The 17,599-nt window shown below is 29.1% G+C and overlaps 1 protein-coding gene across 1 annotated transcript in view; it reads right to left on the bottom strand.

Annotated features, from left to right (window-relative positions):
* Positions 1-423: 423 nt before the first annotated feature.
* LOC135951951 (transcription factor mef2A-like) overlaps positions 424-17,599 on the bottom strand; it is a 134,922-nt gene continuing 117,746 nt past the window's right edge. Inside the window, exons 5-6 of the mRNA XM_065501713.1 lie at positions 865-1,247; positions 424-437 (exon numbers count right to left, since the gene is read on the bottom strand). Coding sequence (XP_065357785.1) covers positions 424-437; positions 865-1,247 — 397 coding nt within the window. The remainder of the gene's footprint in view (positions 438-864; positions 1,248-17,599) is intronic.

Below are 17,599 nucleotides of genomic sequence, written 5' to 3'. Positions count from 1 at the left end.
TCACTAAATAACAAAGTAACGCTGAATTTGATGAACAACCTTTTCACCTTTTTTTTATTGAATGCGGTTTACAATATTTTCAAATTAATATAACGACGACTTAAAATAACTTAATTGTTTAGCAAAATGCCAATAGATGTCACTAAAATTTTTTTAAAGACTCTAGAAAAGGTGGTTTATAAAGTGACCACTAAACCGAAATTATGGATTTTTGATAGACAGACTTGTGTGATATATTTATTATCCTTTCCCATAAAATATGCCTGAATATTTATAATTTCAATCTTACCTCCTTGCTTTTATTTTTTATAATCTTCTTTATCATCAAACTTAATTTAATACAACTTTGTATTTTTAACTACTTAACAAATCAATTTAATTTACTCCTACTTGCTGTGGTTGCAACAAAGTTTTCAAATGAAATTATTTACGTAAATCTGTAAAGAAAATATTTACAAAATGTATACTCGGGTAGTAAAATATTATTGTACATAGACAAATCCATACATTCTCCTTTTAAAATATGTCCGTCTGTTTATTGCCTGCCATCTTTACCTTTGAGAAGATTTTTGCTTTGGCAAACTTTTCATGTATTTTCACAATTTATTTGTATTGCTTAAAGTTTTACTTGATGTTTTTTTTTTCATATTATTATTACTTTTACATAAACTATATATAAGCACATAAACTAAATAATAGTACATACAGAATACTGTATTAACAAAATAAACATACACACGAGTTTGATTTTTGTACGTGAAAGTTGTTCTATATAAATATCTGTAATACATGGGAAAACCGTATTCCTCAGCTGTAGAAAAACCCAAAGTTTTACTTTTCTCTGCCCCCTTTTTGTTCACTTACCATTTATAATTCTTGTCAGCTTATTACGTCTTGTCGACGATGGACTCAATAGACTTTCACGTCGACTATTGCCCGTTGTTGTGATGCCACCACAAGTTGTCTGTGTGCCACCCACTGCCGTGGTTAGACCCCCTATGCCAACACCAGCTCCAGCACCACCAGCCACTACGCCACCAGTTACGTACAATTCATTGATATTCAACTGGGTACTTTGCGATGAAGTGCTGCAATTGCTGAATAGACTACTGGCCGATGGACGTTTGCTGAAAGGAGCTACCGCAGGTCTTGGTATGTCTAATGAAGGTCGGGGTGAATCACTCCAAACAATTTCCGCAAACGAATCAATACTGGCCGAACGTTGTAAAGCACTGCTGTCTTTGCGTCTGCAAAAAAAGAAAATGTTTAGAAAAAGGAAAAATAGTTGAAATGTTGTTTGATTATGGGTGGCTTAAGGATATTATGCAAAAATTGTAAATCACTGAAGGAAAATTTCAATATACTTGGATTTAAATATAAACACAAAGAGAAATAATATTGCATTATCAAAAATCTGTAATATTCATCATGATTATAAGCAATTCCATCAGTAGAAACATCTACTTGCAAATAATGTTTACAAGTAGAAGTAACAAGCTGTTATTAACATTGATTCTAATTATGATAATATTAACTGTGAAGCAGCTGTAAAAGCTCTAGGTGATCATTGGGGAATAAAACATTCTAGTTTTTCCATTAGATTATTTGTGAGACTTTTAGAAAATGACGCTGTGTATATAAATAGTAACAGAGTGTTGTGGTTTAGGCAGTATATCAAAGGAGCTTTTAGAGTTAACATCCACTATATTACCAGTATATTCTTGTAATTTATAAAGTGTGTGTATTAAAAGAAAGTGGCTATTTAAATTGTTAAGGTCCATTATTACAACTTGCCATTATAGTTAAAGGTAACTTTAAGCAATAGAAAAAGGTACCCTTAAAGGTAACTTTAACCATAACCGCATGTTGTAATAATGGTCCTAAGTATATTTAAATAAATAAAGAGTTGTTAAATTGTTTAAACTACTGATCGCTTTGCAATTAAAAGAATCCGGTTTATTTAAAGAAAATAAACCTGCCTATATGACTCAAATAGTCAAAACCTATCGAGTCTTTAGTGTCCACACAATAGCTTATGGTAGAGACTAAAGTGGGCAGCCACAAACATATATTTGTTTACTGTAACCATATACAGTGAGCCCCAAAAGTGAGTAAACACCAAAAATTATTGGATATTTTTTAAGATAATGAAAATTCTAAAATTTATCCATCGATTAAAATTTTAAAGTTTCGGTTTGATAGAGATTGGCTTGAATAATATTTTTGGTTGTAAAAAATATAGATTTAAGTCGGACTATAATGATTTTCATGATCTTAAAAAAATCAAAAAATTCGCTGCTGTTTACTCACTTTTGAGGCTCACTGTATATGGTTGATACAATTATGTGAATCGTAAATTAACCATATTATGGTTACCACAATCATGTGAATAGTTACTGTGACTATAATATAGTTAAAAAACTTTTAACAATATTGAAATGGTTACAGTAACCATGCCCAACTATATTTTTTTTCTGCGTGCAGAGAGAGAGAGATAGAGTTCTGCATCGATCGAAACAAATAGTAGTAGAACGGAACACGATCTGATCTATAAGGATAGTGAGGCGAAACTTCCCAAACACTTCATTATAAATAGTTTTTGACAGGTATTCCAACATGTGGCCGAATGCGTTCGGTACATCCCTGTTATAGTCTAACCAGATTTGAGAAGGTCATATTAGATGGGAGCATTTTGGTCCCAGCAAATACACAACATTGCCTTAGCGCCATGGATATTTGTCTTTGATATCGATTAGGCTGGTTTGATCGGTATTCACTTACGGTTATCGTGATGGTGCAATTTTTCATCGTAATTATTTTCTTTTATAGCGTTCTAACATTATTTCGGACATACAAACTCTTCTTTCATGGTATCTCGGCTTCAATTCGTATGATACCCAATTTCCCTACGATTTTAATTGATGCTTGAGTAGCTCCCAATGATTTTGCAAGCTCTTGTTAAGTTTTACAACAATCTTCCAATTCTTGGTCTTCAATTTTGTTTGGCTGTCCTGTGCAATCTTTGTCTTCCGTGTCAAAATCAGCACTTCTGAACAGAACAAGTCATCTCTCACACGTTGAAACCGATGGAACACATTCACAATAAGCTTTGGTGAGAAATCGCTGTGATTCAGCAGCACTTTTTTTTCAAATTAAAGAAGTAAAGCAAAACTTCCCGCATATAATTTTCATCAAAATCCTCCTCTCCTTAGATGAAAAAAATCCTTTCAAAAACGACATTTAAGGATTAAAATATTCGACGAAAAATTTTTCCGGAAAATTTCAGTGGGGGTCACCAAAGATACCAAAGATGTAGATAAAGCACAATCTATTTATAATCCGAATGAGCTGATATTTAAAATATAAATAGCCCTAGAGAAGATCTACAAAAATATATATACATATGTAGATTATCACTTTTAGGTTACAAATTTATTTATTTTACAAATTTATCGCAAATATTGGTGATATTTTAAAAAACAATTTCGAACCACCGCACAGTGGTCGGTGCTGTATGGAGTCGGCGGCCAAAAATACTTCCAGTGTAGGTATCAACTTGTAACTTCGTTCACGGCTTTATAAATATGTCAGAACTATTTAGTGATAAAATGGGAGTGGTTGATGACTCATACCCTCCCCCTACCATACCTTAGCATCCAAATTCACCCCAACGCGCGGTGCGAGGTTATGACATTCTAGTTAATCAAAATTCCATATCTCGGTAATAAATAAAAGTACATTTATAATTTTTGGTACAATATATAATAAGGATATTACACACATTTTTTTCAAAAATGGGCCACACCCACTCCCCATATAAGTGAAACTATAAACTTTTTAAAATTGATAAAAAATTAAAAATCAATAAGAATTCTTACTAAAAAAATTGCAAACTAAATCTGGGCGTGGTCCGCTCGCTCATGTGAGTTTAATAAAATCGACTCCTTTTAGGCAAGCCAATCAGAATATGTATTTAAAACTTTTGTTTTTATACGATTGAATTTTTGCCAAAATTTTTAAATTTTTTTGCAATTATAATTTAAGCGTGTTTCTAAATGACTTTCTTTAAATGTGTAGCCCTCATTTTTAATATAGTTTTTCACGACATCCTTCACTTTTCGAGCTTTTTCAGCATTCTAAGCACCAAATATCAAAAATATGTGAGCGCGAAAGTTTGCAATTATAAGATGTGACTATTGCAAAAACAATTTATAATAAGGACTAAATTCATAAAGTAAAAATATTAAAAGTCCGTGGAAAAGAAAAAAAACAAACACAATTCTTTACATGAATACAAGAACAAAGCAACGCGAACATAAACTAACAAAACACCTCACAAAAATTGAAAGTTGGACATCAAAAACAACGAGGCCGCTTTGGTGTATGGGAGATAAATCAAAGAAATGCAAAAGGATGCAGCTGAAACTTCCAATTTTAGAATCTTGGAATATTAACTAATAAACCAGAAAAAATCCCATGGGGAAACACAACTAAAACTCTAGTTGAAATTGAAATATATGGACGAACGAACACTAAAAATGACACTGGGCAAATATTAATTTTATAAAAATACACAAGAAGCTAAACACATTGTAATTATATTAAAATTAAGTTAATACCTTCCAATTCAATATTCATTTTGATTTTTTTCAAAAAAACATTTTTTTATATGGTTTTAATTAATTTAAAGTTGCGCTTAATTTTCCAATTTTTCACTCTGCAAAAACCAACTGTCAAAATGCTCTCACTTTTGAAGCTATTCTTGAAGAGTATAGTTGAAATAAAACAAAAACAACTATAAATATTAAAATCTTGTTTTTATAAGAAATATTGATGACACATTTGGTGACAAACTTTTCACTTTGTTTTTTTATTTTTGGCCAATGGGATCGACCAGTGTGCACCGTAGGCCCGACATATCTAAAAACTAAAAAAAGATGGAACAAATTTAAAAATAAATAAATAAACATAAATAACTCTTGACCTAAAAGTGATAATTTACATACAGTGGTGGCAACCAATTTAAGACAAATACTTGAATTTTTTCCATCAACTGAATTTTAAGTGCGATAGAGCCAAAATAAAAGGACCTCTAAGGGTATGAAATTTATTATTAATGTTTCTAGTTTCTGAAAAATGTTTGAAAAAATCGGTAAAACATATATGGACAAAGATATATGGAAATACGTTGACCCACCTCAGCGAACATTCGCTATTAATAACATGATATTTTTTTTTTTTTTTTTTATTATATATTTTTTCCTTTATTCAAATTTTTGAAGTTTACAATTCACAAATTATGAGATTTTACATAAGTATTTCAACAATTAATAACAAATTAGCTTAACCTTATATAATCTATAAAATATATCACAGTTTAAGGATGAAAAATTAGGTATGAAAAACCTTTAATAACATGATATGACCGAAACTAATTGAACTAAAAATACGAAATTTGGTCTGAATATTTTATAATAATAAAATTAGAATGATATAAATGTGATTTAAAAAAAAAAATGTTGGTCAAGTTATAGAAAAATGTTATGTATTCATGGTGAATATGTATGAATTGACACAGTCGAATAAAACACACTTGTGTGTTAAAACAGTCCTCACGCATACATATTTGTGGAAATATTTTAAAAAATAATTGACACTTACATGGAATTTAGCAAACAATTTTTGTCTTAAATTCCTGGCCACCACTGTATGTATATATATTTTTTGTAGATCTACTATTTTTATTTTAAATATCAGCTCATTGGGATCATAAATAGATTTTTTGTGATTTTTTTAAAAATGGTATCTATGGTGAACCCTACTGAAATTTTCCGGCAAAACTTTTCGTAGAATATTATTATTATTATTAATATTTATTTAATGCAAATTTAATTTTCAAAAAATATAAAGAAAAAAGGACTGGCTACCAGGGCCTTCGCCTTTTTCGTAGAATATTTTAATCATTAAATGTTAAAAAAGACTTTATTTTTCTCAAAAAAGGGTCAAATTTACCTTTTGAAAGGGTTAAGATCTTCCACAAAAATTATCCCCATAAAATTCCATAATATAACTCTGACCATAAGAATTCTCTCAGATATTAACTTACAACATTTTTTTCAGTTAGTATAATGCTCCCTTCGATCAAAAAATGAAAACTTTGACCCACTGTAAAAAAAAAATTCAGACCAGCTGGACTATAAGTTTATTCTACAAAAATGCTCTACTCAACATGCTCTTTCAGAATTATAGTGTCGCTATTCTGTTCCAAAAATGCTGTTGGACAGTGTTATTAATCAATTAATCATTTCTAATTTACCAAAACTATGAATAATCAGTTATTTTGAATTTTGATTCAATATTTAAATTTGAATATTTTTGTTAAGAAAAATTAAAAAGAAAAAAACAACATATATGTGGGATTTCATATCAAGTGAACCAATTTTTGAAATGGATGTCTTTCGACCCGGAAGAAAGTTGCACCAAGGTTAGTTCTCTTGGATAGTAATTTAGACACAATTGTTATGTTATTTTGATAGTAATAATAATACACCTCTCATACAATATGGTCGAGCTTGACCGACTTTACTTTCTTACTTGTTTTTATTGACAACTTGCTTTTCTCAGTTACAAACTTTTACTCAATATTTACAGCAATGACCACAACAACATAAATCAAACTTAATTCAAATATTCTATTGAAATTCCGCACTAGTTCAAGAAAAGCATTTTGCAAAAACTAAACTTTTTCACACTTTTCTCTTCTACCAACACGATTCTATTTATTTTTATGTCAACTCAGATTTACTTTATTTTACTTTTGCAAGTTGCTTTACTTCGATTTCATTTACTGTGATTTTATTTAAATTATTTTTATCATGTTTTTAAAATAAATTTAATTTTTTTTCTTTTTATATTTGCTGAAGTAAACTTTTATGTTGTTCTTTTGTAGCGTTTTGTTGTTTATCCTAGATTTGTGTCAAAGTTGCCGGTGGGGGAGTGCGTGACTTATTTCAAGTGGCAATCGAAAAGGTAGAAAATGCTTTAAGGGAATATTTATTTATTTAAAAGGATAAATTGTATTAAATGGCACAAAAATATATAAAGGCAATTGATAAATTTAATAGCTATCATTTAAATTGAAGGTACATATAAATTTTGGTTTTGATTTCAGGATAAAAGTAATTTAAGATAAACAAAAAAATATAAAAATGTTTTGCTTAAAAAATTAAAAAAGGATTCTTCTTTTATAGTAACTTTTTACGCAGTTTTTTCCTTTTTCTTTATTTAAAAGCTATTTATACTCACCCCTATTTGCTGATACTCTAATAAATTAATGTATTTAAAGCTTTTTTCCTAACAAAGACACAAGATCGTCGATTTTAAGGGTTGAAAACTTGTTTACAGGATCTTTTTTGATATGAATTTCTCATCTATATTTTCATCCTTTATAATTCCCAAATTCTTTTTTCTCATTTCAAGCAACTTAAATACATGATTTTCTGTGTATACTACCGGCGGTTCATAACCTCTGCATTGAAAGGGTTGTTCACATTTCCCTAACCCAATTGTGAAATTCGATAACAAATTCTACTTAAAGTCATCTTAACGACGACATTTCCAAAACAATTAAAAATAAAATTGTCTACCAAAAAAAAAAAAAAACAAACAAAAACACTTCTCAAAAACCATTCTCCCTCAAACTTTACAATGTTTACCTTAAAAGCAAAGATAAATACACAAAAAGTGAATTTCAAATTCAAGTTCAATTCAATTTCAAACCAAACATACAAAACAAGCAAAAAAAAAAAATATCTCAAAACTTTCCACAAACTCTTCTCCTCAAATGAGCTTAAGATTAAATGAAAATTCGAGCCAATTTGAAAAATATAATTCTAAATGCCAAGAGGTTACGAAAAAGGTTGATCGCCATTTTTTGGTATTTTAAGGAGATAAAATGATATTAAAAAAATTTTGAAATTAAAACTCTAACAGGACCGAAACAATATAGAATTATTTAATTGGTAGACTCTGGTTGGTTGGTTTTTAAATCTGTAAATTTCCTAAGAGAAAATTATGTTAAATGTCCATAATACACCAACAGTACCATTAAAAGAAAGAAAAAGTTACCTAAGTTTATGTGCCATTTTATGTGCATTTGAATCATTGTAAATTACCAAAACTATTTAAGCTTTACTAACTAAAAGGATGCTCCATTGAAATGAAGAAAAAATACGGAATTTCGACCGAAATGTACGTCCTATTCGAATCTATATTTGAAATGTACAAAAATTTGCCCTTTTCTATCCCTTCATGATCGAGAACAATATCAGTTATTTTCTGTTAATCGAATTATTCGATTTTTCTCTTGTTCGAATAATTCGATCACATGTTTAAAATTAATCGAATTATTCGAATAATTTACATTTTTTTTTAAAAAAGTAAAGAATGAAGTTTTGATGTCGGTTTTTTAATATTTTATTGTTAAAGAACAAATAAATAATTGATAATGTTAAAAAAAACATTCGAAAACGAAGTCCATCATTAAATTTTCAACAGAAATATTCTGATCAGATTAACTCCCGAACAATCTACAAAGCAATTGACTAGCAAACCCTTTAGTTTCCGTTTTGGAGCTATGCTTTAACAAATTTGAGCTAGTTGGACATGATCCTGAATTCAAATCCAATATAAACGTATTAAGAACTTTTTTATGTCGTTCATCAATTCGGGTTTTAAATTGAGTAACTAATTCTTTAGTAAATTAATTATTCACTATTTCTAAATTATTTATAACAAATTGTATTGTACATCAAGCTCTATCAACGTTGCCGAATCTTTGCTTAATAAAGTGGTCTTGGGGAATTACACAATAAAGGGAATCTATCCAAAGTTTGATATCATTGTCAGTGAATGTGGCTAATTTGAAGTCAGGCAGTGACGCATGATTGACGCATTTACAAATTCGCAAAAAGTTTATTACCATGTTAGACAAAAATGTTCAACGATGTTCAAAATCATGTATAGGACGAACTCCATGCTTTTCTTGCAACAAAACGTTAGTTTGCAATATTTGTGTTTATCATTCGATTTATTAAATACTAGTTGATCGCACCGGCTTCGCCAGGTAGCATTTACTAATGTTGTTCTTCGAGTTTCTCCAACCCACACACACCAGCCTGTTCTTATTTATTTGCAAATAAAATATCTAAATTTGTACTGCATACTTTAGGGAGCTTTTTTATTACAGTTAACTGGACTCACAAAAAATAAGAATTTTTAATTTTTTTTTCTTTACAAACCATCTCCTGAAAATTTCGAGTCGAAAAAACCAGCCAAATCGCTCCAGCCGTTCTCACGTGATGCCATTACATACATGGACCATTTCATTTTTATATATATAGATTTACATATACACTTATGTATGCGGTTAATAATATCACTTATATCACATATATTTTAAGATCATGGCCTAATCTATTTTAATGTAATCATTGTAAATGTCATCCTCAATATCACTTTCGATGACCGTTTCAAAATCACATTCTCCATCACATTCATTTTGATTATTAATTGCGATTCTTCTAATATTTCGCCAGCTAAAAAACACATATTTTATTCCGTATATTTTATTTTCATTGGTTCAAGTCCTAAGTTAAAAATTTTGAAAGATTTGTTTTTAGAATTGTCTCTTCTTGCAGTAATATTTATATATTTATAGAAGGAGCTATCGGAACACTCATCTACAGTGATCGAAAGTCCCCTTGTCTTTAGTTATTTGTCGAATTTCAGAAACAATAACATTTTTGTGAGTCATTATTACTTATTTAAATTTGAAATTATGAAAAATTTTTTTTTAAGCAATTTAATAAATTTAAAATTTTTTTTTTTTTTTTAAAATAAAATATTTTTAAGTATAATTTGTTGAAGGGTAGATTCGGCACAGCCGAATATAGCTCTCTTACTTGTTAGTGAAACATATTGTTACGAAATTGTATTTGAATTCAAACACAACGGTTTCTAACGGCTGGTTTCAAGTTGGATCATGTTTCTCAACATTTCTATTTCTGGAGACTTCTAATTGTGGACAATGTTGTTTATCAGCCGATAAGCATCAGTAAATATAACTGTAGACAATATTAACATAGCTGCGGAACATATAACGTTGAGCAAAAGCTTGGAGTTAATCATTGTAGAAATATAACTTTCAAGAAGCAGCGATAGATGGTTGTGAGAATATCAACCAGTCAGTTTAATTTGAAGCATCGTTAACTAAAGATAAATTAACTGCCCGTGTGTGTGTATTAAAACACAGAGTGACTACTTAAACTGTAATTGTGTACATTTGAATAAATAAAGAGTTATTTTAAACTACTAAACTTCATTTATGTGCAATCAAAAGTATCCCATATTTAATATATTTTTTTTGGTCATACCAGGGAATAGGTTAACGGTATCCTACGAAGGCAAAAACTCATATACAAGTAAATATGTATATATTTTAAGTAAAAATAAGCTCTTATTTTAATATTTCTCAAAATATGTTAATTTTGTTCATACGTTTCTTGTTCTAGTGGCCTAAGACACGTTAATGGCCTGGCGATTTTTTAATAACTTTAACATTTTTTATCCAATTTTTGTGTTTTATGTCTTATTAGAACGACAATTACGTACACATATCGATTCTTTTAAATTAAATTGCAAAAGTCATAATTTAATGGCAAAATTTTTACAAAAACTGAAAAAATTGCATTTTTTCCCCTTGTAAATGCACCACAAAACTAAATCGCAAGTCGGCACGGGTTACAATCATGATAAAAAGACAAAATTTCATATTTAACTATAGCTTTATATATATAAAAAAATTAGATGGTATTCGTTCCGAAATTCCAAAAAAAATTTTTTGGGACACTCTAACGTATATATTTTAAATAAAAATTAGCTATTATTTTAATTTTTCTAGAAATATGTTAATTTTTTTTCCTAAATTTCTTGTTCAAGTAGCCTGAGACACATTAATGGTCTGGCGATTTTTTAATAACTTTAAAATTTTTGAACCAAATTTTGTCATTTATATCTCATTACAACGATAATTGCTTACACATTTTGATTCTTTTGCATTCAATTGCAAAAGTATTTATTTAGTAGCAAAATTTTTACAAAAACTGAAAAATTAGCATTTTTTCCGAATTTTGGCGATAATACAGTTTTTGGGTCATTTTGATTAATTTTTTGGTTAATTTCCAAACAATTTTTTTATTGTAATATTCATTAATATAAATAAATCTACATATTTCTAGAAAACAATGCAGAAAGTTAACTTGTTTCACCTATTTATTCCATATAAATAGTAAAATTTTGCATATATCTGAAATTTGACCTCGATGCGCGTGCAGAAATCGTTGTCCCATTTGGCTCAAATTTTCAGCACTTAACTTTTAGGCCTAGTGTCACAATATTCCACCCGGCACTCTTCAAAATTTGAATAAAATTTTTTTCCATGCAACTGATTGTCACTCTGAGTGACTTAACTGATTTGATGTTGTGATGCAGAAAATACTTCAGTTTCAATTGACGTAGTGGAACTTAACCCGCAAACTTTAAAAAGCTAAAAAAAATTGTCGAATAATTTTTTTAGGGTAATTATGACCCAATAAACAGCCATCCAGAACAGCCATCAGAAATTAATTTTCAAATTAAGGTGCAAAAAGGTGAAGAGTGCCTCAGGGCATTGTTGCCAGTTTAGGGGTAAAAAACAATAATTATGATACGATTTTATTGAAAAACTAATGAAAAAGAACTAATAAAAAATATTTCGAATAGATCGGGCGACTAAAAGTTAGTAAATCTTTGATTTTAAAAAAATGACACACACAATTTTACATACTAAAATTATGACATCACTCACAAAACAGCTGATAGAACAAAAACGAAAAGTCAGAATGCATTTCGACCTTCGAGGGAAATGTTAACAAATCTGTAACTAAAGCCACAGTTAAATTTAAAAAAAATATAATTACTTTTTGACTTAATTGGTGTTTTGTAATGCATGCCTTGAGGCACTCTTGCTGGTTAGAGGGTTAAAGCATTGATTTATAGGGTACTACTGTTTCTAAAAATTCTTTCACTATTTAACTGAAGAAATAGTTACAGTCTAATTTGGAAATTCTTATGTTCAGTTCAGATTATGGATCTGTTATTATGAATTGTAATTATATTTATGTAAAAACTAAATAAAAGCTTAATAAATTATATAAAATAATATAAATCTAGACTCCTTAACAGTGCAAACATTTATTTTGCCAAATTCCAAAGCATTGTAATCATACATTAATAATCATCCTAAAAATATCAATAATGTGATTAAAAATCAACTTGCTACCAACCCAATAATCATACAATACATTCCGTACTGAACATTTTTTATTTCAAATGATTGACAGTCTCAATAATTTGCCACAACAGGCAAATGACACTTGTCACAATAGTCTATGGAAGCTTGTAAGTTTATTTGAGTACGATATAAATAATTTAGATAAATGACAATGACATGTCAAATAAATCTGATGATATCAAAGTTTTTTACTTCTTTCGCTCTCTCATTTTTTTATTAGCTAAGCTAAAACAAGTTATTAAATACTGACAACCAAAACTAACTTCAATATTTATTGATTGTAAAGATTAAATAAACTACTAGCATTAAACCCGAAAGTTTCTTACATTTAATTAAAAAAGTTTTAGATTTTCCCCCCAAAATCCTAAAACTTAACATTAATTTAAAGTTCTTAGTTAAATTATTTAATTTATTGATTAGAAATTGTGTATGTATGGTATTTCTTTTCCTTCCTTTTAACCACATCTAATATAATAATCGACAAATATTTTAACTAGTTTATATTACTTATTTAGTTTAAAGATGGCTTAATAATATAAATTCTATTTAAGTATATTTATAGGGTGGCAGGATGTAGGAAAGGATGCTGAACGATGAACAAAAATGTATAAGGAAAAGTTCAAGAAGATAAATACAGATAACGAAAAAAGCTAAGAAAAATATTTTCTATTCCAAGGATATGGAAAGAATGCAACTTAAACATGCATATATACATATAGATATTTACTATACATAAATATTTACATATGAGTACGAGTCATCTACAAGTTATTATGACATTGAACCGAATTCACAAACTAAAGTAGAGTGTCCCCAAAATTTCTTAATTGTATTACAAATGTACTTTGGAATAAAATGTATTTTACAATTTATTTCAGCAGCAAAACAGAGCAAAATTAATATATTTTGGAAATCTAATAAAAATCCATTTCATTGCAGTCTTCAAATTTAAACATTATTTCAAATTTGTTTGCTTTACTTTGATGCCTTTATTACAACTCTCAGCATTACCTTGTAATGACCTTGTAACAACTTCTTCGCTGAGTTACTCTCTGTGTTCTCTTGTATCGATCCAAGAATAGCTTTCTCATAATTCAAACATTAATCCAGTTTTAAACTTAATTCAGGCTAAAGCGACCAACTAAAATATCAGTTTAGTAAACAAAAGCAATTATTTTGTTTTCCAAATTCTACTTATTTCATACTAGCGGATATCTGGCGTGTGCTACTACCCTAACGCTAAATGTTGCTGGTTGGAACTTAGAAAATTTCAGTTTTTCTCAGGGCTTCCTCCAAAGTTGAAACGCCAAAAAATCTTTATGTTACACAAAGTTAAGGCCTTTCTATATTAAGGTAACGATATACTTTCTTTTTTGAAAAATCATATCTGATTGGAACTGCACACTTATGGAATTAATTTACGATTTTGATCTTGAAGATGAAGTTTTTTTGATTTTATATGTTCACAATTTTTGTTCTTTGTGACAAAGGCTACAACTTTGCCTCAGAGAGTTAATCAAAATTCCGAACTGTCTGCAAGATTTGAAAGAAATTATCACTATTTTGCAAAAATGACACCGAGGGCCCAAATCTTCGGGGGCCCATAAAAAAGTGCATGACTTTGGGCAAAACTGGGAAACACGGGTATTTCTTGTTGGTCTTTTATTACGTAGTGGTGTCCGTATATGGATATTTTTGTTGGTGTTGCACTGTGTAAGAGGATTGAACGCTTTAATAACTCTTAAAAATGCTCCTCCTTTTGTTTCCACAGACGCACAGTGGTTTAGAACCGTTTTTTTGGAAATAATTCGATATCTCGGGAACTATTGAAGATATTGTTACGAAACTTCTCATATTTGAGGCTGTGGTATATTCGAGTTGATTTATATTTGTTAAGCTTCCTAGCGCTAATAGGGTCCAGTGCATGGTCCTTCAAAGTTTGTCACCTCTTGGGTCTCAACGTTTTTCAAAAAAAAATCTCCAAAAATCCCCTTGTGATCCGACTAAACTGAAATTTATAAATATAAATAGTCCTGGAAAAGATCTACAAAAAATACCCATACATGTGTAGTAGAGTGACAGCCGATTGTTTTTTTTAAATTTCAAAGAGTGCCGGGTGGAATATTGTGACACTAGGCCTAAAAGTTAAGTGCTGAAAATTTGAGCCAAATCGGGCAATGATTTCTGGACGCGCATCGAGGTCAAAGTTCAGATATATGCAAAATTTTACTGTTAATATGGAATAAATAGGTGAAACTTGTTAACTTTCTGCATTGTTTTCTAGAAATATATAGATTTATTAATATTAACGAATATTACATTAAAATTTTTTTTTTGGAAATTAACCCTGTATCTCCTTTGGTTCAAAATGACCCAAAAACTGTATTATCGCCAAAATTAGAGAAAAATGCAAATTTTTCAGTTTTTGAAAAAATTTTGCTACTAAATAAATACTTTTGCAATTGAATGCAAAAGAATCGAAATATGTACGCAATTATCGTTGTAATGAGATATAAATGACAAAATTTGGTTAAAAAATGTTAAAGTTATTACAAATTCGCCAGACCATTAACGTGTTTCAGGCCACTTGAACAAAAAATTTAGGAAAACAAATTAACATACATATTTCGAGAAAAATTAAAATAAAAGCTAATTTTTATTTAAAATATATCTGTGTTTACTTGTGTATGAGATTTTGTCTTCGTAGGATACCGTTAACCTATTCCCAGTTACGATAAAAAAATAATGTTTTTTAATGGCAGTTTCAAAACTCCATTTTCAAATTTTTAAACATTTTGTTAAACAAATTTCAGAATTTTTTTAACATCACATTGGGATTTATTAAGATCATAATAGGGAATACAAACATGAAAAAATAATGTCAATACCTCTTACAGTTTTTCCGTACCTGCGATTTAAATTTTGCGATTTACAAGAAAAACTAATTTGTTGTCCATATTTTGGCGAATGAGCCCAATTTCCTTACTGTTATAAATTTTAAGTAAAACCTATTCATAATATTATAGTCCTGGTAATTTTAAATATGGTCTGATAGTTTTACTAAAATCGGAAAACGTTAACCTTTAAATCGTGAAGGTCAAAGACAAGTTTTTCAATATTTGGAATTTCTAATGAAAATATAGCGAAATATTATATATTTTAGGGCAAATTTTAATGAAACTTGAGGAAAATATAAAGTCCAGAATTTAAAATAACAGCACAAAATTGGAAATTAACCCTTAATAGCACTTGGTGTCAAAATGACCCTCAACTTTTAAAATCACGAAAAACACAGCCATTTTGACTCCAAGTGCTCTTAAAGGTTAAAATCCATTTTTGCACTGTTGTTGTAAATGTTAGATCCCAATGTATATTTTCCTCAAGTTTCATCAAAAGAAGAGATATTTAGGTTTATTGATTTAGTTTTTTAGATATGACGTTCCAAATTTAATTTGAAAACATCTGCTAAAATTCTAAATAAAATAAAAAAATCCAAAGTTGGAACATTGAAAAAGAGCCGTATTTTTTCCCCAAAAAGGCCAAATGTGTTTACTTTTGTAGAAAAGAATTTCTTAGGAACTATATACAATTTTTATATGATCCACAAAGAGAACTTAATGCAAAAGCTTGTAAAGTAAAATTTGTTTCACTTAAACGAACATAACACCCCCCAAAACTATCCAAACTTGGCCAATTTAACCGTCTAACCCGCAAACTTTAAAAAGCTAAAAAAAAGTAGTCGAATAATTTTTTTAGGATAATTACGTCCCAAACAGTCATCAGAAATTAATTTTCAAATTAAGTTTAGGAACCAGGTGCAAAAAGGTAAAGAGTGCCTCAGGGCATTGTGGCCAGTTTAGGTGTAAAAAACAATAATTATGATACGATTTTATTGAAAAACTAATAAAAAATATTTCGAATAGATCGGTTTGTAAAACTTTGATTTAAAAAAAAATCACGTGCTATAATTGTGACAGAACAAAACAGCTGACAGTACAAAAACTAAAAGTCAGAATGCATTTCGATCTTCGAGGGAAATATTAACAAATCTGTAACTAAAGTCACAGTTAAATTAAAAAATAAATTATAATTACTTTTTGAGGTAATTGGTGTTTTGTAATGCATGCCTTGAGGCACTCTTGCGGGTTAGAGGGTTAAAAACAAAATTTCGGTTTGTGTAAAAAATTCTAAAAAGGCAAAGCAGCGATCCTCAAAAAAGCTCCATATTTGTATAACCCTATATGTTTTTTAAATACTAACAAAGATTTTTTACCATCACACTTTTCTAAAAAACACTCAGTTTTTGGAACACATTTTCTTCGTTTTAGGAATTTCGGTATTTGAAAATAAAAAATTTCAAAAATTATAATGCCATTGATTTGAGGACATTTGAGTCTATATTAGTTCCAAATTTTGTTATGATATCTTTAAACGTTCAAATTTTACATTAAATCAAATTTTATATTTTTCTTCAATGAAAATGTAAATTATGTCCCAAAAATTCATAAAATTACTTAATTTTACTAAAATATCAATCTTCAAGTCGTAAGGTTTTCATCAATTTGAAATACTTGTATAAAAATCCTTTATTTACTTCTCAGAAGTTCTACAAAACTAGCTCCCTTTTTGTAGGTTTTTTCATATATTACATGTCATTGAGTTTAGGACTCAAATGTCCTCAAATCAATGGCATTATAAAAGGACATTCCGATTAATAAAAATGTTGTAAGCAGTGTTGCTAGGTGAAGTCTCTAGGCTATATCGATTTTTCCATGAGTGTGAAAAAATAGCATATAAATAGTTTTCATTACAGTTACAGGTATCGTGCCATAGTAATTTATCTGACATTTAATTTATACTGAATCCTTATGATCCTTATTTCTCTGGGACATCCTACACTTTTCCCTCGTATTCTTTGTTCACAAAAATATTTATATAGGAAATATTCTGCAACTTTTAAGATTGAACAACATATGGATTTGTTTATCCAAAGTATGCATATATCTATCTATCTACATCTTCATTATCAACATCACTATTGCTGTTGTTGTCGTCGTCAGTGCAGTTATTAACATTGTTATTAAATTCTATTTTAGCACAAATTGTACATATGAGTATATTTAGTACATAGTTACTAGAAAAACTACTTGCTACTCCTGTCAAGTTACTACAAAAACAATATTTTTCATTATTTTTACAGCTTTAAGG

This window comes from Calliphora vicina, chromosome 1, assembly GCF_958450345.1.
Source record: "Calliphora vicina chromosome 1, idCalVici1.1, whole genome shotgun sequence".
Lineage (NCBI taxonomy): Eukaryota > Metazoa > Arthropoda > Insecta > Diptera > Calliphoridae > Calliphora > Calliphora vicina.
The sequence above is the reverse complement of the archived record's forward strand: the minus strand, read 5'-3'. Positions and strand labels throughout refer to the sequence as shown.